This window comes from Meles meles, chromosome 18 (assembly GCF_922984935.1).
Source record: "Meles meles chromosome 18, mMelMel3.1 paternal haplotype, whole genome shotgun sequence".
Classification (NCBI taxonomy): Eukaryota; Metazoa; Chordata; class Mammalia; order Carnivora; family Mustelidae; genus Meles; species Meles meles.
The window spans coordinates 43,376,327-43,399,338 of NC_060083.1; the positions used below are offsets into that span (position 1 = coordinate 43,376,327).

General features: G+C 58.8%; 3 protein-coding genes across 3 annotated transcripts; all 3 read right to left on the minus strand.

The window, feature by feature from the left end:
* Positions 1-5,810, minus strand: LOC123930046 (keratin-associated protein 9-2-like). Its single transcript, XM_045986255.1, has 5 exons — positions 5,676-5,810; positions 5,347-5,470; positions 4,201-4,259; positions 3,969-4,136; positions 1-402 (listed from the first exon to the last, which is right to left on the minus strand). Exons 1-5 carry the CDS (start codon positions 5,808-5,810, stop codon positions 1-3), a joined length of 888 nt encoding a protein of 295 aa, XP_045842211.1.
* Positions 5,811-7,762: 1,952 nt separating this feature from the next.
* Positions 7,763-12,019, minus strand: LOC123930047 (keratin-associated protein 9-3-like). The gene is made up of 2 exons (XM_045986256.1): positions 11,696-12,019; positions 7,763-8,164 (listed from the first exon to the last, which is right to left on the minus strand). Exons 1-2 carry the CDS (start codon positions 12,017-12,019, stop codon positions 7,763-7,765), a joined length of 726 nt encoding a protein of 241 aa, XP_045842212.1.
* Positions 12,020-15,454: 3,435 nt separating this feature from the next.
* LOC123930048 (keratin-associated protein 4-2-like) lies at positions 15,455-19,737 on the minus strand. Its single transcript, XM_045986257.1, has 2 exons — positions 19,414-19,737; positions 15,455-15,856 (listed from the first exon to the last, which is right to left on the minus strand). The coding sequence occupies exons 1-2, from the start codon at positions 19,735-19,737 to the stop codon at positions 15,455-15,457; spliced, it is 726 nt and encodes a 241-aa protein (XP_045842213.1).
* Positions 19,738-23,012: the final 3,275 nt, after the last annotated feature.

Consider the following 23,012-nt stretch of genomic DNA (forward strand, 5'->3'; position numbering starts at 1 on the left):
CTAGCAGCAGCTGGATCCACAGCCCTGGGCGAGGCATCCAGGCAAGCAGCAACAGGTGGGCTGGTAGCAGGTCCTCGTGCAGTACACAGGGGTACAGCAGGCTGGCTGACAGCAGCTGGAGCCACAGCAAGTTTGTCCACAGCCGCTGGACCCACAGCAGCTGGGCTGACAGCAGCTGGACACACAGCAGCTGGGCCGGCAGCAGGTGGTCCGGCAGCAGGTGGTCTGGCAGCAAGTTGGGCGGCAGCAGCAAGGCTGGCAGCAGCAGGACCCACAGCCGCTGGACCCGCAGCCGCCTTGTCCACAGCCGCCGCCGCACCCGCAGCAGCTGGGCCGGCAGCAGGTGGTCCTGCAGCAGGTGGTCCTGCAGCACGTAGGCTGGCAGCAAGGGGAGCAGCACGACTCGGTCATGGTGTCACAGGTGGAGGGGGAGCTTCTCTTCAGAGGTGAGTTTCTCAGGTTCTTTTGTCTCGTCCTCTTGTGGGCATTTTATGCACTGGGTCCCCAAATCTGGACCAATGGGCATGGCTTCCTTGCCGTTGTTGACATTGTTTTCCTGATGATGCGGGAATGGAAGAAGAGGAAGTTTGTTTTCCCTCCTGTTACGAATCTGTAGCAAATAAGTGCTTAATGTGTTTCTTAATTGAGAATACCTCGTGGACACATTTCAGATGAAAACAAGGTGGTCACATCGCCATCTGCATTCCTGCTCTATGAATTTCATCGTGTGTTATCAGTCCCACTGGCCTGGGAGGAGGTTGGCGAGTCAGTTTAGCGGTGCTTCCCCAGCGCTGGTCCCTGGGTTACATGTAGACTGGCAACATGCCTCGTGAGGAACTGGCAATATGCCTAGCGATGAACCGAAATCATGCCTGAGCCCAACTCGGTTTCCCCACAAATCCTGATTCCAGGCTCCCACAGGCATCTGTGTCTTGGAGCGCCCCGCCCTCCCCCCCTCCCCCCCCCACCCCCCCCACCCCCCCCCCCCCCCCGTGCCTCACCGCCACCCACCCGCATATCCCAGTTCAATCAAAGAATCTCGGCTGCGGGATGTCCGAGTTCATCTCTTCCGTCTGTGAAGGCAGAATCAAGCCCGGCGATAGAAACAGCAGCAGCACATCCAGACAAAGCAAGCAGCAGTCGCCGAACTTTTGAGAGACAGCAGTCCCGAGTCACGCAGAAACGAGGGCTTTTCCAGGATGTGGGACTTGCCGTGATCTAAGTGGGCCAGTTCGGGGGATAACAGGATGACTTGGAGACTCTCGTCCTCACCTTGTTAGCCAGCCAAGCAAGTCACTCAGTGTCACTGGGTATACAGTTCTTGTTTTCTCTTCCTCCCTTCTTCCCTCCGTCCGTCTACCTCCCTCTCTCCCTGCCTCCCCCCTCCTCCTCTTTTCCTCCTTCTTCCTCCCGTGTCTTCCTCTTATACAAATGGTGCCTGTCCACCATCGTGAAGAAGGAAATACCGGCTCTGAGCGCAGAAGACCCTAGACTCTGGATGGCGCCTTCAATACGCCGGCCGTGGTTCTCGCTTCTTCCTGTGTTCGGGACAACTTCTACCCGGCAGATCCGCATCTCTAGGCCTACTGGCTGTTTTCATGGCACAGCAGAATGTCACGCTGCCAGTGCATGCCACGCTGAGGGAAATGCTCAACCAGTGCTTCTGGAGAGTCGGTTGGTAGAGATGCCAGCTCCCTTCTTGCTGAATTAAGGGAATCCCAAAGAGTGCATTGCATCCTTTCTGATCTCGCTCTCGGGTATCAGCTTCCCGTGCAAGCCGGGACCCTGGACTCACAGTGCCTCTTCCCTGCGTCGCTTTCCCGCACTCCAGCCAGTGGGATCTGCCCTCCCCAAAGAAGCTACGTGCCTGGTCGCTGTTCTTCAGTGTCGCGTCTGGGGGGTACCGTCCTCTGACGTGACTATCCGCATCTCAGTCTTGGTTTCCTGAGCCCTGCAGTGGGAACCTTGAGGCCCAAGTTGAAAAGTACTTCAAGAATTCAAGAAAACGTACGTGAAGCATTTGGCCGGTACTTAGCAAGGAGGGAGCAAGCCGGGTCCTGTCCGTTTCTCAGCACAGCTCCCAATCCCCCAAGCCCTAAGAACCAGCCAGAGGCAAGTGTGGTGTTGGCAGTCTGTTCAGAGCCTCCTGGATAGCTGGTCTGCAGGGCTGGTGGGTGCCCCGGACAGAAGCCTTCCTAGCTCCTCAGAGGTCCCTCCGCTGCTCCCGGGAAGTGACCCGGGGCCTTCATCTGCCCTCCCCGTCAGAGCCTGGAGGCAGCCTCACGTCCCTGAGCGCCGAGGCAGCACCAGGCATCAGTGTGGGACCAGAGGCGCCTGCCTTGCCCCTGTGGGGACTCCGGTGAAGGCCCCCGGGCTCTTTTCTCTTTCTTCTTCCTCACATGGGTCTCATTATCATCACCACCCGTCCCCAGAAGAGGCCCGTCGGTTTCCCTCCAGCGCTTCACAGTTGCTTCCCCCGAAGCCGGAGGCTGTTTGCTTCCCTTCCGTGCTTCCGAGGTCACGGATGACTCCAAGTCAACACACACGCCCAGCGCAGGGGCTCTCGGTCCGTGACGTCACCCGTCCTTCCTCTTCTCGGTGCCCTGTAGATCCCGACGCCGTATCGCCCGCCAGTAGGGGAGCATGACGTGTTTGGCACAAAACTGTACACCCCCAGAGGTCCCGAGGACCAGGAGGCCCAACCCGAATGGGCCTTCCACGACCCCGGAAGGTGTGCGTGTGCAGACGCGGCCCACGGGCGCAAGGCCTCCACAGGCTCCCCTGTCTCTGAGCAGGAGGAGTGCATGTTGGGCAGGATGGCGCCGACTTCGGCGCAAGGGTCCCCGTGTCCCCAAGAGCTCTAAAGGGCAAGGCCGCTGCCCTCACACTGGGCCGGAGGTCCGTGCGTGGTGGGACTCGGCTGTCTACCACTTTGTCCCAGAGATCACCCGCATCTACAGGACAAGAGGACGTCTGCGGGCCGCGAAGACACTCGGACCAGCATCTTGCTGGTGCCCTGGCCCAGGCTGTTGCCTGACTCGCCTGCTCGTGGGTATGTGAGCGCCCTTGAGCAAGGGCAGGAGACGCGGCCTGGCGTCTGAGTGCTTCCCTGCCAGCTCTGGGACATAACGTCCCTAGATTCCCTCATCCTCAAATGGAGATAGGAATTTGTGGGGGCAGGCTAGGAGTCTCCAAAAGGATCATTAATGTATGTGGCCTGTGACCTGTACAGAAACCGTTAGGTCGCGCATGCCGGACGAGGACACGGAGAGCATACGGTATGCAGATCGGTACTGGGTTTATTAAGACACTCATGTGAGAGTCCCTGTGTCTAGGGAGACGTGCAGAAGGATCCTGACAGGAAGAAATCCGCATACGAGGACCACGAATGCGCTGAGAAGGAAACCCTCCTTGCGCAGACAGTAAAGGTGGCAGAAGAATACATTTCGATCAGGTGAGGGGGTTTATTTCTCCAGGGGCGTCAGGCGGGATGACGGTCTTGACTGCGGAGTCAAGGCCGAGATCTTGACTCCACGTCTGCTTGCATGAAGCAGGCAGGGGACTCCCATGACCCGAGGAGGAAGAGAATCAGGGGAAGGGGTCCACACTTCGTCAAGCCGATTCCCCAGGTTTTGAACAGGCAGAAATGAGGAGCAGAAATCTTGGGGACTGCGTGCTGGCTTTCAGCAACGTTTGGCAGTGTCCGTTTCCCCGATGGCCCATCAGTGCTGTGTGCGTTGTGTGTTGTGGGTTCGTGGTGAGGCCGTTGTCAGTGGGAAGTCTGGCAGCAGCTGGACACGCCGCAAGGGGGGCCGCGGCCGGCCTGGGTGTGTGGTGGTCCTCCAGCAGGCGTTATGGCAGCGGTTTGGCTGGCAAGCAGGCTAGCAGCAGCTGGATCCACAGCCCTGGGCGAGGCATCCAGGCAAGCAGCAACAGGTGGGCTGGTAGCAGGTCCTCGTGCAGTACACAGGGGTACAGCAGGCTGGCTGACAGCAGCTGGAGCCACAGCAAGTTTGTCCACAGCCGCTGGACCCACAGCAGCTGGGCTGACAGCAGCTGGACACACAGCAGCTGGGCCGGCAGCAGGTGGTCCGGCAGCAGGTGGTCTGGCAGCAAGTTGGGCGGCAGCAGCAAGGCTGGCAGCAGCAGGACCCACAGCCGCTGGACCCGCAGCCGCCTTGTCCACAGCCGCCGCCGCACCCGCAGCAGCTGGGCCGGCAGCAGGTGGTCCTGCAGCAGGTGGTCCTGCAGCACGTAGGCTGGCAGCAAGGGGAGCAGCACGACTCGGTCATGGTGTCACAGGTGGAGGGGGAGCTTCTCTTCAGAGGTGAGTTTCTCAGGTTCTTTTGTCTCGTCCTCTTGTGGGCATTTTATGCACTGGGTCCCCAAATCTGGACCAATGGGCATGGCTTCCTTGCCGTTGTTGACATTGTTTTCCTGATGATGCGGGAATGGAAGAAGAGGAAGTTTGTTTTCCCTCCTGTTACGAATCTGTAGCAAATAAGTGCTTAATGTGTTTCTTAATTGAGAATACCTCGTGGACACATTTCAGATGAAAACAAGGTGGTCACATCGCCATCTGCATTCCTGCTCTATGAATTTCATCGTGTGTTATCAGTCCCACTGGCCTGGGAGGAGGTTGGCGAGTCAGTTTAGCGGTGCTTCCCCAGCGCTGGTCCCTGGGTTACATGTAGACTGGCAACATGCCTCGTGAGGAACTGGCAATATGCCTAGCGATGAACCGAAATCATGCCTGAGCCCAACTCGGTTTCCCCACAAATCCTGATTCCAGGCTCCCACAGGCATCTGTGTCTTGGAGCGCCCCGCCCTCCCCCCTCCCCCCCCCACCCCCCCCACCCCCCCCCCCCGCCCGTGCCTCACCGCCACCCACCCGCATATCCCAGTTCAATCAAAGAATCTCGGCTGCGGGATGTCCGAGTTCATCTCTTCCGTCTGTGAAGGCAGAATCAAGCCCGGCGATAGAAACAGCAGCAGCACATCCAGACAAAGCAAGCAGCAGTCGCCGAACTTTTGAGAGACAGCAGTCCCGAGTCACGCAGAAACGAGGGCTTTTCCAGGATGTGGGACTTGCCGTGATCTAAGTGGGCCAGTTCGGGGGATAACAGGATGACTTGGAGACTCTCGTCCTCACCTTGTTAGCCAGCCAAGCAAGTCACTCAGTGTCACTGGGTATACAGTTCTTGTTTTCTCTTCCTCCCTTCTTCCCTCCGTCCGTCTACCTCCCTCTCTCCCTGCCTCCCCCCTCCTCCTCTTTTCCTCCTTCTTCCTCCCGTGTCTTCCTCTTATACAAATGGTGCCTGTCCACCATCGTGAAGAAGGAAATACCGGCTCTGAGCGCAGAAGACCCTAGACTCTGGATGGCGCCTTCCATACGCCGGCCGTGGTTCTCGCTTCTTCCTGTGTTCGGGACAACTTCTACCCGGCAGATCCGCATCTCTAGGCCTACTGGCTGTTTTCATGGCACAGCAGAATGTCACGCTGCCAGTGCATGCCACGCTGAGGGAAATGCTCAACCAGTGCTTCTGGAGAGTCGGTTGGTAGAGATGCCAGCTCCCTTCTTGCTGAATTAAGGGAATCCCAAAGAGTGCATTGCATCCTTTCTGATCTCGCTCTCGGGTATCAGCTTCCCGTGCAAGCCGGGACCCTGGACTCACAGTGCCTCTTCCCTGCGTCGCTTTCCCGCACTCCAGCCAGTGGGATCTGCCCTCCCCAAAGAAGCTACGTGCCTGGTCGCTGTTCTTCAGTGTCGCGTCTGGGGGGGTACCGTCCTCTGACGTGACTATCCGCATCTCAGTCTTGGTTTCCTGAGCCCTGCAGTGGGAACCTTGAGGCCCAAGTTGAAAAGTACTTCAAGAATTCAAGAAAACGTACGTGAAGCATTTGGCCGGTACTTAGCAAGGAGGGAGCAAGCCGGGTCCTGTCCGTTTCTCAGCACAGCTCCCAATCCCCCAAGCCCTAAGAACCAGCCAGAGGCAAGTGTGGTGTTGGCAGTCTGTTCAGAGCCTCCTGGATAGCTGGTCTGCAGGGCTGGTGGGTGCCCCGGACAGAAGCCTTCCTAGCTCCTCAGAGGTCCCTCCGCTGCTCCCGGGAAGTGACCCGGGGCCTTCATCTGCCCTCCCCGTCAGAGCCTGGAGGCAGCCTCACGTCCCTGAGCGCCGAGGCAGCACCAGGCATCAGTGTGGGACCAGAGGCGCCTGCCTTGCCCCTGTGGGGACTCCGGTGAAGGCCCCCGGGCTCTTTTCTCTTTCTTCTTCCTCACATGGGTCTCATTATCATCACCACCCGTCCCCAGAAGAGGCCCGTCGGTTTCCCTCCAGCGCTTCACAGTTGCTTCCCCCGAAGCCGGAGGCTGTTTGCTTCCCTTCCGTGCTTCCGAGGTCACGGATGACTCCAAGTCAACACACACGCCCAGCGCAGGGGCTCTCGGTCCGTGACGTCACCCGTCCTTCCTCTTCTCGGTGCCCTGTAGATCCCGACGCCGTATCGCCCGCCAGTAGGGGAGCATGACGTGTTTGGCACAAAACTGTACACCCCCAGAGGTCCCGAGGACCAGGAGGCCCAACCCGAATGGGCCTTCCACGACCCCGGAAGGTGTGCGTGTGCAGACGCGGCCCACGGGCGCAAGGCCTCCACAGGCTCCCCTGTCTCTGAGCAGGAGGAGTGCATGTTGGGCAGGATGGCGCCGACTTCGGCGCAAGGGTCCCCGTGTCCCCAAGAGCTCTAAAGGGCAAGGCCGCTGCCCTCACACTGGGCCGGAGGTCCGTGCGTGGTGGGACTCGGCTGTCTACCACTTTGTCCCAGAGATCACCCGCATCTACAGGACAAGAGGACGTCTGCGGGCCGCGAAGACACTCGGACCAGCATCTTGCTGGTGCCCTGGCCCAGGCTGTTGCCTGACTCGCCTGCTCGTGGGTATGTGAGCGCCCTTGAGCAAGGGCAGGAGACGCGGCCTGGCGTCTGAGTGCTTCCCTGCCAGCTCTGGGACATAACGTCCCTAGATTCCCTCATCCTCAAATGGAGATAGGAATTTGTGGGGGCAGGCTAGGAGTCTCCAAAAGGATCATTAATGTATGTGGCCTGTGACCTGTACAGAAACCGTTAGGTCGCGCATGCCGGACGAGGACACGGAGAGCATACGGTATGCAGATCGGTACTGGGTTTATTAAGACACTCATGTGAGAGTCCCTGTGTCTAGGGAGACGTGCAGAAGGATCCTGACAGGAAGAAATCCGCATACGAGGACCACGAATGCGCTGAGAAGGAAACCCTCCTTGCGCAGACAGTAAAGGTGGCAGAAGAATACATTTCGATCAGGTGAGGGGGTTTATTTCTCCAGGGGCGTCAGGCGGGATGACGGTCTTGACTGCGGAGTCAAGGCCGAGATCTTGACTCCACGTCTGCTTGCATGAAGCAGGCAGGGGACTCCCATGACCCGAGGAGGAAGAGAATCAGGGGAAGGGGTCCACACTTCGTCAAGCCGATTCCCCAGGTTTTGAACAGGCAGAAATGAGGAGCAGAAATCTTGGGGACTGCGTGCTGGCTTTCAGCAACGTTTGGCAGTGTCCGTTTCCCCGATGGCCCATCAGTGCTGTGTGCGTTGTGTGTTGTGGGTTCGTGGTGAGGCCGTTGTCAGTGGGAAGTCTGGCAGCAGCTGGACACGCCGCAAGGGGGGCCGCGGCCGGCCTGGGTGTGTGGTGGTCCTCCAGCAGGCGTTATGGCAGCGGTTTGGCTGGCAAGCAGGCTAGCAGCAGCTGGATCCACAGCCCTGGGCGAGGCATCCAGGCAAGCAGCAACAGGTGGGCTGGTAGCAGGTCCTCGTGCAGTACACAGGGGTACAGCAGGCTGGCTGACAGCAGCTGGAGCCACAGCAAGTTTGTCCACAGCCGCTGGACCCACAGCAGCTGGGCTGACAGCAGCTGGACACACAGCAGCTGGGCCGGCAGCAGGTGGTCCGGCAGCAGGTGGTCTGGCAGCAAGTTGGGCGGCAGCAGCAAGGCTGGCAGCAGCAGGACCCACAGCCGCTGGACCCGCAGCCGCCTTGTCCACAGCCGCCGCCGCACCCGCAGCAGCTGGGCCGGCAGCAGGTGGTCCTGCAGCAGGTGGTCCTGCAGCACGTAGGCTGGCAGCAAGGGGAGCAGCACGACTCGGTCATGGTGTCACAGGTGGAGGGGGAGCTTCTCTTCAGAGGTGAGTTTCTCAGGTTCTTTTGTCTCGTCCTCTTGTGGGCATTTTATGCACTGGGTCCCCAAATCTGGACCAATGGGCATGGCTTCCTTGCCGTTGTTGACATTGTTTTCCTGATGATGCGGGAATGGAAGAAGAGGAAGTTTGTTTTCCCTCCTGTTACGAATCTGTAGCAAATAAGTGCTTAATGTGTTTCTTAATTGAGAATACCTCGTGGACACATTTCAGATGAAAACAAGGTGGTCACATCGCCATCTGCATTCCTGCTCTATGAATTTCATCGTGTGTTATCAGTCCCACTGGCCTGGGAGGAGGTTGGCGAGTCAGTTTAGCGGTGCTTCCCCAGCGCTGGTCCCTGGGTTACATGTAGACTGGCAACATGCCTCGTGAGGAACTGGCAATATGCCTAGCGATGAACCGAAATCATGCCTGAGCCCAACTCGGTTTCCCCACAAATCCTGATTCCAGGCTCCCACAGGCATCTGTGTCTTGGAGCGCCCCGCCCTCCCCCCTCCCCCCCCACCCCACCCACCCGCATATCCCAGTTCAATCAAAGAATCTCGGCTGCGGGATGTCCCGAGTTCATCTCTTCCGTCTGTGAAGGCAGAATCAAGCCCGGCGATAGAAACAGCAGCAGCACATCCAGACAAAGCAAGCAGCAGTCGCCGAACTTTTGAGAGACAGCAGTCCCGAGTCACGCAGAAACGAGGGCTTTTCCAGGATGTGGGACTTGCCGTGATCTAAGTGGGCCAGTTCGGGGGATAACAGGATGACTTGGAGACTCTCGTCCTCACCTTGTTAGCCAGCCAAGCAAGTCACTCAGTGTCACTGGGTATACAGTTCTTGTTTTCTCTTCCTCCCTTCTTCCCTCCGTCCGTCTACCTCCCTCTCTCCCTGCCTCCCCCCTCCTCCTCTTTTCCTCCTTCTTCCTCCCGTGTCTTCCTCTTATACAAATGGTGCCTGTCCACCATCGTGAAGAAGGAAATACCGGCTCTGAGCGCAGAAGACCCTAGACTCTGGATGGCGCCTTCAATACGCCGGCCGTGGTTCTCGCTTCTTCCTGTGTTCGGGACAACTTCTACCCGGCAGATCCGCATCTCTAGGCCTACTGGCTGTTTTCATGGCACAGCAGAATGTCACGCTGCCAGTGCATGCCACGCTGAGGGAAATGCTCAACCAGTGCTTCTGGAGAGTCGGTTGGTAGAGATGCCAGCTCCCTTCTTGCTGAATTAAGGGAATCCCAAAGAGTGCATTGCATCCTTTCTGATCTCGCTCTCGGGTATCAGCTTCCCGTGCAAGCCGGGACCCTGGACTCACAGTGCCTCTTCCCTGCGTCGCTTTCCCGCACTCCAGCCAGTGGGATCTGCCCTCCCCAAAGAAGCTACGTGCCTGGTCGCTGTTCTTCAGTGTCGCGTCTGGGGGGTACCGTCCTCTGACGTGACTATCCGCATCTCAGTCTTGGTTTCCTGAGCCCTGCAGTGGGAACCTTGAGGCCCAAGTTGGAAAGTACTTCAAGAATTCAAGAAAACGTACGTGAAGCATTTGGCCGGTACTTAGCAAGGAGGGAGCAAGCCGGGTCCTGTCCGTTTCTCAGCACAGCTCCCAATCCCGCAAGCCCTAAGAACCAGCCAGAGGCAAGTGTGGTGTTGGCAGTCTGTTCAGAGCCTCCTGGATAGCTGGTCTGCAGGGCTGGTGGGTGCCCCGGACAGAAGCCTTCCTAGCTCCTCAGAGGTCCCTCCGCTGCTCCCGGGAAGTGACCCGGGGCCTTCATCTGCCCTCCCCGTCAGAGCCTGGAGGCAGCCTCACGTCCCTGAGCGCCGAGGCAGCACCAGGCATCAGTGTGGGACCAGAGGCGCCTGCCTTGCCCCTGTGGGGACTCCGGTGAAGGCCCCCGGGCTCTTTTCTCTTTCTTCTTCCTCACATGGGTCTCATTATCATCACCACCCGTCCCCAGAAGAGGCCCGTCGGTTTCCCTCCAGCGCTTCACAGTTGCTTCCCCCGAAGCCGGAGGCTGTTTGCTTCCCTTCCGTGCTTCCGAGGTCACGGATGACTCCAAGTCAACACACACGCCCAGCGCAGGGGCTCTCGGTCCGTGACGTCACCCGTCCTTCCTCTTCTCGGTGCCCTGTAGATCCCGACGCCGTATCGCCCGCCAGTAGGGGAGCATGACGTGTTTGGCACAAAACTGTACACCCCCAGAGGTCCCGAGGACCAGGAGGCCCAACCCGAATGGGCCTTCCACGACCCCGGAAGGTGTGCGTGTGCAGACGCGGCCCACGGGCGCAAGGCCTCCACAGGCTCCCCTGTCTCTGAGCAGGAGGAGTGCATGTTGGGCAGGATGGCGCCGACTTCGGCGCAAGGGTCCCCGTGTCCCCAAGAGCTCTAAAGGGCAAGGCCGCTGCCCTCACACTGGGCCGGAGGTCCGTGCGTGGTGGGACTCGGCTGTCTACCACTTTGTCCCAGAGATCACCCGCATCTACAGGACAAGAGGACGTCTGCGGGCCGCGAAGACACTCGGACCAGCATCTTGCTGGTGCCCTGGCCCAGGCTGTTGCCTGACTCGCCTGCTCGTGGGTATGTGAGCGCCCTTGAGCAAGGGCAGGAGACGCGGCCTGGCGTCTGAGTGCTTCCCTGCCAGCTCTGGGACATAACGTCCCTAGATTCCCTCATCCTCAAATGGAGATAGGAATTTGTGGGGGCAGGCTAGGAGTCTCCAAAAGGATCATTAATGTATGTGGCCTGTGACCTGTACAGAAACCGTTAGGTCGCGCATGCCGGACGAGGACACGGAGAGCATACGGTATGCAGATCGGTACTGGGTTTATTAAGACACTCATGTGAGAGTCCCTGTGTCTAGGGAGACGTGCAGAAGGATCCTGACAGGAAGAAATCCGCATACGAGGACCACGAATGCGCTGAGAAGGAAACCCTCCTTGCGCAGACAGTAAAGGTGGCAGAAGAATACATTTCGATCAGGTGAGGGGGTTTATTTCTCCAGGGGCGTCAGGCGGGATGACGGTCTTGACTGCGGAGTCAAGGCCGAGATCTTGACTCCACGTCTGCTTGCATGAAGCAGGCAGGGGACTCCCATGACCCGAGGAGGAAGAGAATCAGGGGAAGGGGTCCACACTTCGTCAAGCCGATTCCCCAGGTTTTGAACAGGCAGAAATGAGGAGCAGAAATCTTGGGGACTGCGTGCTGGCTTTCAGCAACGTTTGGCAGTGTCCGTTTCCCCGATGGCCCATCAGTGCTGTGTGCGTTGTGTGTTGTGGGTTCGTGGTGAGGCCGTTGTCAGTGGGAAGTCTGGCAGCAGCTGGACACGCCGCAAGGGGGGCCGCGGCCGGCCTGGGTGTGTGGTGGTCCTCCAGCAGGCGTTATGGCAGCGGTTTGGCTGGCAAGCAGGCTAGCAGCAGCTGGATCCACAGCCCTGGGCGAGGCATCCAGGCAAGCAGCAACAGGTGGGCTGGTAGCAGGTCCTCGTGCAGTACACAGGGGTACAGCAGGCTGGCTGACAGCAGCTGGAGCCACAGCAAGTTTGTCCACAGCCGCTGGACCCACAGCAGCTGGGCTGACAGCAGCTGGACACACAGCAGCTGGGCCGGCAGCAGGTGGTCCGGCAGCAGGTGGTCTGGCAGCAAGTTGGGCGGCAGCAGCAAGGCTGGCAGCAGCAGGACCCACAGCCGCTGGACCCGCAGCCGCCTTGTCCACAGCCGCCGCCGCACCCGCAGCAGCTGGGCCGGCAGCAGGTGGTCCTGCAGCAGGTGGTCCTGCAGCACGTAGGCTGGCAGCAAGGGGAGCAGCACGACTCGGTCATGGTGTCACAGGTGGAGGGGGAGCTTCTCTTCAGAGGTGAGTTTCTCAGGTTCTTTTGTCTCGTCCTCTTGTGGGCATTTTATGCACTGGGTCCCCAAATCTGGACCAATGGGCATGGCTTCCTTGCCGTTGTTGACATTGTTTTCCTGATGATGCGGGAATGGAAGAAGAGGAAGTTTGTTTTCCCTCCTGTTACGAATCTGTAGCAAATAAGTGCTTAATGTGTTTCTTAATTGAGAATACCTCGTGGACACATTTCAGATGAAAACAAGGTGGTCACATCGCCATCTGCATTCCTGCTCTATGAATTTCATCGTGTGTTATCAGTCCCACTGGCCTGGGAGGAGGTTGGCGAGTCAGTTTAGCGGTGCTTCCCCAGCGCTGGTCCCTGGGTTACATGTAGACTGGCAACATGCCTCGTGAGGAACTGGCAATATGCCTAGCGATGAACCGAAATCATGCCTGAGCCCAACTCGGTTTCCCCACAAATCCTGATTCCAGGCTCCCACAGGCATCTGTGTCTTGGAGCGCCCCGCCCTCCCCCCTCCCCCCCCCACCCCACCCACCCGCATATCCCAGTTCAATCAAAGAATCTCGGCTGCGGGATGTCCCGAGTTCATCTCTTCCGTCTGTGAAGGCAGAATCAAGCCCGGCGATAGAAACAGCAGCAGCACATCCAGACAAAGCAAGCAGCAGTCGCCGAACTTTTGAGAGACAGCAGTCCCGAGTCACGCAGAAACGAGGGCTTTTCCAGGATGTGGGACTTGCCGTGATCTAAGTGGGCCAGTTCGGGGGATAACAGGATGACTTGGAGACTCTCGTCCTCACCTTGTTAGCCAGCCAAGCAAGTCACTCAGTGTCACTGGGTATACAGTTCTTGTTTTCTCTTCCTCCCTTCTTCCCTCCGTCCGTCTACCTCCCTCTCTCCCTGCCTCCCCCCTCCTCCTCTTTTCCTCCTTCTTCCTCCCGTGTCTTCCTCTTATACAAATGGTGCCTGTCCACCATCGTGAAGAAGGAAATACCGGCTCTGAGGGCAGAAGACCCTAGACTCTGGATGGCGCCTTCAATACGCCGGCCGTGGTTCTCGCTTCTTCCTGTGTTCGGGACAACTTCTACCCGGCAGATCCGCATCTCTAGGCCTACTGGCTGTTTTCATGGCACAGCAGAATGTCACGCTGCCAGTGCATGCCACGCTGAGGGAAATGCTCAACCAGTGCTTCTGGAGAGTCGGTTGGTAGAGATGCCAGCTCCCTTCTTGCTGAATTAAGGGAATCCCAAAGAGTGCATTGCATCCTTTCTGATCTCGCTCTCGGGTATCAGCTTCCCGTGCAAGCCGGGACCCTGGACTCACAGTGCCTCTTCCCTGCGTCGCTTTCCCGCACTCCAGCCAGTGGGATCTGCCCTCCCCAAAGAAGCTACGTGCCTGGTCGCTGTTCTTCAGTGTCGCGTCTGGGGGGTACCGTCCTCTGACGTGACTATCCGCATCTCAGTCTTGGTTTCCTGAGCCCTGCAGTGGGAACCTTGAGGCCCAAGTTGGAAAGTACTTCAAGAATTCAAGAAAACGTACGTGAAGCATTTGGCCGGTACTTAGCAAGGAGGGAGCAAGCCGGGTCCTGTCCGTTTCTCAGCACAGCTCCCAATCCCGCAAGCCCTAAGAACCAGCCAGAGGCAAGTGTGGTGTTGGCAGTCTGTTCAGAGCCTCCTGGATAGCTGGTCTGCAGGGCTGGTGGGTGCCCCGGACAGAAGCCTTCCTAGCTCCTCAGAGGTCCCTCCGCTGCTCCCGGGAAGTGACCCGGGGCCTTCATCTGCCCTCCCCGTCAGAGCCTGGAGGCAGCCTCACGTCCCTGAGCGCCGAGGCAGCACCAGGCATCAGTGTGGGACCAGAGGCGCCTGCCTTGCCCCTGTGGGGACTCCGGTGAAGGCCCCCGGGCTCTTTTCTCTTTCTTCTTCCTCACATGGGTCTCATTATCATCACCACCCGTCCCCAGAAGAGGCCCGTCGGTTTCCCTCCAGCGCTTCACAGTTGCTTCCCCCGAAGCCGGAGGCTGTTTGCTTCCCTTCCGTGCTTCCGAGGTCACGGATGACTCCAAGTCAACACACACGCCCAGCGCAGGGGCTCTCGGTCCGTGACGTCACCCGTCCTTCCTCTTCTCGGTGCCCTGTAGATCCCGACGCCGTATCGCCCGCCAGTAGGGGAGCATGACGTGTTTGGCACAAAACTGTACACCCCCAGAGGTCCCGAGGACCAGGAGGCCCAACCCGAATGGGCCTTCCACGACCCCGGAAGGTGTGCGTGTGCAGACGCGGCCCACGGGCGCAAGGCCTCCACAGGCTCCCCTGTCTCTGAGCAGGAGGAGTGCATGTTGGGCAGGATGGCGCCGACTTCGGCGCAAGGGTCCCCGTGTCCCCAAGAGCTCTAAAGGGCAAGGCCGCTGCCCTCACACTGGGCCGGAGGTCCGTGCGTGGTGGGACTCGGCTGTCTACCACTTTGTCCCAGAGATCACCCGCATCTACAGGACAAGAGGACGTCTGCGGGCCGCGAAGACACTCGGACCAGCATCTTGCTGGTGCCCTGGCCCAGGCTGTTGCCTGACTCGCCTGCTCGTGGGTATGTGAGCGCCCTTGAGCAAGGGCAGGAGACGCGGCCTGGCGTCTGAGTGCTTCCCTGCCAGCTCTGGGACATAACGTCCCTAGATTCCCTCATCCTCAAATGGAGATAGGAATTTGTGGGGCAGGCTAGGAGTCTCCAAAAGGATCATTAATGTATGTGGCCTGTGACCTGTACAGAAACCGTTAGGTCGCGCATGCCGGACGAGGACACGGAGAGCATACGGTATGCAGATCGGTACTGGGTTTATTAAGACACTCATGTGAGAGTCCCTGTGTCTAGGGAGACGTGCAGAAGGATCCTGACAGGAAGAAATCCGCATACGAGGACCACGAATGCGCTGAGAAGGAAACCCTCCTTGCGCAGACAGTAAAGGTGGCAGAAGAATACATTTCGATCAGGTGAGGGGGTTTATTTCTCCAGGGGCGTCAGGCGGGATGACGGTCTTGACTGCGGAGTCAAGGCCGAGATCTTGACTCCACGTCTGCTTGCATGAAGCAGGCAGGGGACTCCCATGACCCGAGGAGGAAGAGAATCAGGGGAAGGGGTCCACACTTCGTCAAGCCGATTCCCCAGGTTTTGAACAGGCAGAAATGAGGAGCAGAAATCTTGGGGACTGCGTGCTGGCTTTCAGCAACGTTTGGCAGTGTCCGTTTCCCCGATGGCCCATCAGTGCTGTGTGCGTTGTGTGTTGTGGGTTCGTGGTGAGGCCGTTGTCAGTGGGAAGTCTGGCAGCAGCTGGACACGCCGCAAGGGGGGCCGCGGCCGGCCTGGGTGTGTGGTGGTCCTCCAGCAGGCGTTATGGCAGCGGTTTGGCTGGCAAGCAGGCTAGCAGCAGCTGGATCCACAGCCCTGGGCGAGGCATCCAGGCAAGCAGCAACAGGTGGGCTGGTAGCAGGTCCTCGTGCAGTACACAGGGGTACAGCAGGCTGGCTGACAGCAGCTGGAGCCACAGCAAGTTTGTCCACAGCCGCTGGACCCACAGCAGCTGGGCTGACAGCAGCTGGACACACAGCAGCTGGGCCGGCAGCAGGTGGTCCGGCAGCAGGTGGTCTGGCAGCAAGTTGGGCGGCAGCAGCAAGGCTGGCAGCAGCAGGACCCACAGCCGCCGGACCCGCAGCCGCCTTGTCCACAGCCGCCGCCGCACCCGCAGCAGCTGGGCCGGCAGCAGGTGGTCCTGCAGCAGGTGGTCCTGCAGCACGTAGGCTGGCAGCAAGGGGAGCAGCACGACTCGGTCATGGTGTCACAGGTGGAGGGGGAGCTTCTCTTCAGAGGTGAGTTTCTCAGGTTCTTTTGTCTCGTCCTCTTGTGGGCATTTTATGCACTGGGTCCCCAAATCTGGACCAATGGGCATGGCTTCCTTGCCGTTGTTGACATTGTTTTCCTGATGATGCGGGAATGGAAGAAGAGGAAGTTTGTTTTCCCTCCTGTTACGAATCTGTAGCAAATAAGTGCTTAATGTGTTTCTTAATTGAGAATACCTCGTGGACACATTTCAGATGAAAACAAGGTGGTCACATCGCCATCTGCATTCCTGCTCTATGAATTTCATCGTGTGTTATCAGTCCCACTGGCCTGGGAGGAGGTTGGCGAGTCAGTTTAGCGGTGCTTCCCCAGCGCTGGTCCCTGGGTTACATGTAGACTGGCAACATGCCTCGTGAGGAACTGGCAATATGCCTAGCGATGAACCGAAATCATGCCTGAGCCCAACTCGGTTTCCCCACAAATCCTGATTCCAGGCTCCCACAGGCATCTGTGTCTTGGAGCGCCCCGCCCTCCCCCCTCCCCCCCCCACCCCACCCCACCCCCCGTGCCTCACCGCCACCCACCCGCATATCCCAGTTCAATCAAAGAATCTCGGCTGCGGGATGTCCCGAGTTCATCTCTTCCGTCTGTGAAGGCAGAATCAAGCCCGGCGATAGAAACAGCAGCAGCACATCCAGACAAAGCAAGCAGCAGTCGCCGAACTTTTGAGAGACAGCAGTCCCGAGTCACGCAGAAACGAGGGCTTTTCCAGGATGTGGGACTTGCCGTGATCTAAGTGGGCCAGTTCGGGGGATAACAGGATGACTTGGAGACTCTCGTCCTCACCTTGTTAGCCAGCCAAGCAAGTCACTCAGTGTCACTGGGTATACAGTTCTTGTTTTCTCTTCCTCCCTTCTTCCCTCCGTCCGTCTACCTCCCTCTCTCCCTGCCTCCCCCCTCCTCCTCTTTTCCTCCTTCTTCCTCCCGTGTCTTCCTCTTATACAAATGGTGCCTGTCCACCATCGTGAAGAAGGAAATACCGGCTCTGAGCGCAGAAGACCCTAGACTCTGGATGGCGCCTTCAATACGCCGGCCGTGGTTCTCGCTTCTTCCTGTGTTCGGGACAACTTCTACCCGGCAGATCCGCATCTCTAGGCCTACTGGCTGTTTTCATGGCACAGCAGAATGTCACGCTGCCAGTGCATGCCACGCTGAGGGAAATGCTCAACCAGTGCTTCTGGAGAGTCGGTTGGTAGAGATGCCAGCTCCCTTCTTGCTGAATTAAGGGAATCCCAAAGAGTGCATTGCATCCTTTCTGATCTCGCTCTCGGGTATCAGCTTCCCGTGCAAGCCGGGACCCTGGACTCACAGTGCCTCTTCCCTGCGTCGCTTTCCCGCACTCCAGCCAGTGGGATCTGCCCTCCCCAAAGAAGCTACGTGCCTGGTCGCTGTTCTTCAGTGTCGCGTCTGGGGGGTACCGTCCTCTGACGTGACTATCCGCATCTCAGTCTTGGTTTCCTGAGCCCTGCAGTGGGAACCTTGAGGCCCAAGTTGGAAAGTACTTCAAGAATTCAAGAAAACGTACGTGAAGCATTTGGCCGGTACTTAGCAAGGAGGGAGCAAGCCGGGTCCTGTCCGTTTCTCAGCACAGCTCCCAATCCCGCAAGCCCTAAGAACCAGCCAGAGGCAAGTGTGGTGTTGGCAGTCTGTTCAGAGCCTCCTGGATAGCTGGTCTGCAGGGCTGGTGGGTGCCCCGGACAGAAGCCTTCCTAGCTCCTCAGAGGTCCCTCCGCTGCTCCCGGGAAGTGACCCGGGGCCTTCATCTGCCCTCCCCGTCAGAGCCTGGAGGCAGCCTCACGTCCCTGAGCGCCGAGGCAGCACCAGGCATCAGTGTGGGACCAGAGGCGCCTGCCTTGCCCCTGTGGGGACTCCGGTGAAGGCCCCCGGGCTCTTTTCTCTTTCTTCTTCCTCACATGGGTCTCATTATCATCACCACCCGTCCCCAGAAGAGGCCCGTCGGTTTCCCTCCAGCGCTTCACAGTTGCTTCCCCCGAAGCCGGAGGCTGTTTGCTTCCCTTCCGTGCTTCCGAGGTCACGGATGACTCCAAGTCAACACACACGCCCAGCGCAGGGGCTCTCGGTCCGTGACGTCACCCGTCCTTCCTCTTCTCGGTGCCCTGTAGATCCCGACGCCGTATCGCCCGCCAGTAGGGGAGCATGACGTGTTTGGCACAAAACTGTACACCCCCAGAGGTCCCGAGGACCAGGAGGCCCAACCCGAATGGGCCTTCCACGACCCCGGAAGGTGTGCGTGTGCAGACGCGGCCCACGGGCGCAAGGCCTCCACAGGCTCCCCTGTCTCTGAGCAGGAGGAGTGCATGTTGGGCAGGATGGCGCCGACTTCGGCGCAAGGGTCCCCGTGTCCCCAAGAGCTCTAAAGGGCAAGGCCGCTGCCCTCACACTGGGCCGGAGGTCCGTGCGTGGTGGGACTCGGCTGTCTACCACTTTGTCCCAGAGATCACCCGCATCTACAGGACAAGAGGACGTCTGCGGGCCGCGAAGACACTCGGACCAGCATCTTGCTGGTGCCCTGGCCCAGGCTGTTGCCTGACTCGCCTGCTCGTGGGTATGTGAGCGCCCTTGAGCAAGGGCAGGAGACGCGGCCTGGCGTCTGAGTGCTTCCCTGCCAGCTCTGGGACATAACGTCCCTAGATTCCCTCATCCTCAAATGGAGATAGGAATTTGTGGGGGCAGGCTAGGAGTCTCCAAAAGGATCATTAATGTATGTGGCCTGTGACCTGTACAGAAACCGTTAGGTCGCGCATGCCGGACGAGGACACGGAGAGCATACGGTATGCAGATCGGTACTGGGTTTATTAAGACACTCATGTGAGAGTCCCTGTGTCTAGGGAGACGTGCAGAAGGATCCTGACAGGAAGAAATCCGCATACGAGGACCACGAATGCGCTGAGAAGGAAACCCTCCTTGCGCAGACAGTAAAGGTGGCAGAAGAATACATTTCGATCAGGTGAGGGGGTTTATTTCTCCAGGGGCGTCAGGCGGGATGACGGTCTTGACTGCGGAGTCAAGGCCGAGATCTTGACTCCACGTCTGCTTGCATGAAGCAGGCAGGGGACTCCCATGACCCGAGGAGGAAGAGAATCAGGGGAAGGGGTCCACACTTCGTCAAGCCGATTCCCCAGGTTTTGAACAGGCAGAAATGAGGAGCAGAAATCTTGGGGACTGCGTGCTGGCTTTCAGCAACGTTTGGCAGTGTCCGTTTCCCCGATGGCCCATCAGTGCTGTGTGCGTTGTGTGTTGTGGGTTCGTGGTGAGGCCGTTGTCAGTGGGAAGTCTGGCAGCAGCTGGACACGCCGCAAGGGGGGCCGCGGCCGGCCTGGGTGTGTGGTGGTCCTCCAGCAGGCGTTATGGCAGCGGTTTGGCTGGCAAGCAGGCTAGCAGCAGCTGGATCCACAGCCCTGGGCGAGGCATCCAGGCAAGCAGCAACAGGTGGGCTGGTAGCAGGTCCTCGTGCAGTACACAGGGGTACAGCAGGCTGGCTGACAGCAGCTGGAGCCACAGCAAGTTTGTCCACAGCCGCTGGACCCACAGCAGCTGGGCTGACAGCAGCTGGACACACAGCAGCTGGGCCGGCAGCAGGTGGTCCGGCAGCAGGTGGTCTGGCAGCAAGTTGGGCGGCAGCAGCAAGGCTGGCAGCAGCAGGACCCACAGCCGCTGGACCCGCAGCCGCCTTGTCCACAGCCGCCGCCGCACCCGCAGCAGCTGGGCCGGCAGCAGGTGGTCCTGCAGCAGGTGGTCCTGCAGCACGTAGGCTGGCAGCAAGGGGAGCAGCACGACTCGGTCATGGTGTCACAGGTGGAGGGGGAGCTTCTCTTCAGAGGTGAGTTTCTCAGGTTCTTTTGTCTCGTCCTCTTGTGGGCATTTTATGCACTGGGTCCCCAAATCTGGACCAATGGGCATGGCTTCCTTGCCGTTGTTGACATTGTTTTCCTGATGATGCGGGAATGGAAGAAGAGGAAGTTTGTTTTCCCTCCTGTTACGAATCTGTAGCAAATAAGTGCTTAATGTGTTTCTTAATTGAGAATACCTCGTGGACACATTTCAGATGAAAACAAGGTGGTCACATCGCCATCTGCATTCCTGCTCTATGAATTTCATCGTGTGTTATCAGTCCCACTGGCCTGGGAGGAGGTTGGCGAGTCAGTTTAGCGGTGCTTCCCCAGCGCTGGTCCCTGGGTTACATGTAGACTGGCAACATGCCTCGTGAGGAACTGGCAATATGCCTAGCGATGAACCGAAATCATGCCTGAGCCCAACTCGGTTTCCCCACAAATCCTGATTCCAGGCTCCCACAGGCATCTGTGTCTTGGAGCGCCCCGCCCTCCCCCCCCTCCCCCCCCCACCCCCCCACCCCCCCCCCCCCCCCCCGTGCCTCACCGCCACCCACCCGCATATCCCAGTTCAATCAAAGAATCTCGGCTGCGGGATGTCCGAGTTCATCTCTTCCGTCTGTGAAGGCAGAATCAAGCCCGGCGATAGAAACAGCAGCAGCACATCCAGACAAAGCAAGCAGCAGTCGCCGAAGTTTTGAGAGACAGCAGTCCCGAGTCACGCAGAAACGAGGGCTTTTCCAGGATGTGGGACTTGCCGTGATCTAAGTGGGCCAGTTCGGGGGATAACAGGATGACTTGGAGACTCTCGTCCTCACCTTGTTAGCCAGCCAAGCAAGTCACTCAGTGTCACTGGGTATACAGTTCTTGTTTTCTCTTCCTCCCTTCTTCCCTCCGTCCGTCTACCTCCCTCTCTCCCTGCCTCCCCCCTCCTCCTCTTTTCCTCCTTCTTCCTCCCGTGTCTTCCTCTTATACAAATGGTGCCTGTCCACCATCGTGAAGAAGGAAATACCGGCTCTGAGCGCAGAAGACCCTAGACTCTGGATGGCGCCTTCAATACGCCGGCCGTGGTTCTCGCTTCTTCCTGTGTTCGGGACAACTTCTACCCGGCAGATCCGCATCTCTAGGCCTACTGGCTGTTTTCATGGCACAGCAGAATGTCACGCTGCCAGTGCATGCCACGCTGAGGGAAATGCTCAACCAGTGCTTCTGGAGAGTCGGTTGGTAGAGATGCCAGCTCCCTTCTTGCTGAATTAAGGGAATCCCAAAGAGTGCATTGCATCCTTTCTGATCTCGCTCTCGGGTATCAGCTTCCCGTGCAAGCCGGGACCCTGGACTCACAGTGCCTCTTCCCTGCGTCGCTTTCCCGCACTCCAGCCAGTGGGATCTGCCCTCCCCAAAGAAGCTACGTGCCTGGTCGCTGTTCTTCAGTGTCGCGTCTGGGGGGTACCGTCCTCTGACGTGACTATCCGCATCTCAGTCTTGGTTTCCTGAGCCCTGCAGTGGGAACCTTGAGGCCCAAGTTGGAAAGTACTTCAAGAATTCAAGAAAACGTACGTGAAGCATTTGGCCGGTACTTAGCAAGGAGGGAGCAAGCCGGGTCCTGTCCGTTTCTCAGCACAGCTCCCAATCCCGCAAGCCCTAAGAACCAGCCAGAGGCAAGTGTGGTGTTGGCAGTCTGTTCAGAGCCTCCTGGATAGCTGGTCTGCAGGGCTGGTGGGTGCCCCGGACAGAAGCCTTCCTAGCTCCTCAGAGGTCCCTCCGCTGCTCCCGGGAAGTGACCCGGGGCCTTCATCTGCCCTCCCCGTCAGAGCCTGGAGGCAGCCTCACGTCCCTGAGCGCCGAGGCAGCACCAGGCATCAGTGTGGGACCAGAGGCGCCTGCCTTGCCCCTGTGGGGACTCCGGTGAAGGCCCCCGGGCTCTTTTCTCTTTCTTCTTCCTCACATGGGTCTCATTATCATCACCACCCGTCCCCAGAAGAGGCCCGTCGGTTTCCCTCCAGCGCTTCACAGTTGCTTCCCCCGAAGCCGGAGGCTGTTTGCTTCCCTTCCGTGCTTCCGAGGTCACGGATGACTCCAAGTCAACACACACGCCCAGCGCAGGGGCTCTCGGTCCGTGACGTCACCCGTCCTTCCTCTTCTCGGTGCCCTGTAGATCCCGACGCCGTATCGCCCGCCAGTAGGGGAGCATGACGTGTTTGGCACAAAACTGTACACCCCCAGAGGTCCCGAGGACCAGGAGGCCCAACCCGAATGGGCCTTCCACGACCCCGGAAGGTGTGCGTGTGCAGACGCGGCCCACGGGCGCAAGGCCTCCACAGGCTCCCCTGTCTCTGAGCAGGAGGAGTGCATGTTGGGCAGGATGGCGCCGACTTCGGCGCAAGGGTCCCCGTGTCCCCAAGAGCTCTAAAGGGCAAGGCCGCTGCCCTCACACTGGGCCGGAGGTCCGTGCGTGGTGGGACTCGGCTGTCTACCACTTTGTCCCAGAGATCACCCGCATCTACAGGACAAGAGGACGTCTGCGGGCCGCGAAGACACTCGGACCAGCATCTTGCTGGTGCCCTGGCCCAGGCTGTTGCCTGACTCGCCTGCTCGTGGGTATGTGAGCGCCCTTGAGCAAGGGCAGGAGACGCGGCCTGGCGTCTGAGTGCTTCCCTGCCAGCTCTGGGACATAACGTCCCTAGATTCCCTCATCCTCAAATGGAGATAGGAATTTGTGGGGGCAGGCTAGGAGTCTCCAAAAGGATCATTAATGTATGTGGCCTGTGACCTGTACAGAAACCGTTAGGTCGCGCATGCCGGACGAGGACACGGAGAGCATACGGTATGCAGATCGGTACTGGGTTTATTAAGACACTCATGTGAGAGTCCCTGTGTCTAGGGAGACGTGCAGAAGGATCCTGACAGGAAGAAATCCGCATACGAGGACCACGAATGCGCTGAGAAGGAAACCCTCCTTGCGCAGACAGTAAAGGTGGCAGAAGAATACATTTCGATCAGGTGAGGGGGTTTATTTCTCCAGGGGCGTCAGGCGGGATGACGGTCTTGACTGCGGAGTCAAGGCCGAGATCTTGACTCCACGTCTGCTTGCATGAAGCAGGCAGGGGACTCCCATGACCCGAGGAGGAAGAGAATCAGGGGAAGGGGTCCACACTTCGTCAAGCCGATTCCCCAGGTTTTGAACAGGCAGAAATGAGGAGCAGAAATCTTGGGGACTGCGTGCTGGCTTT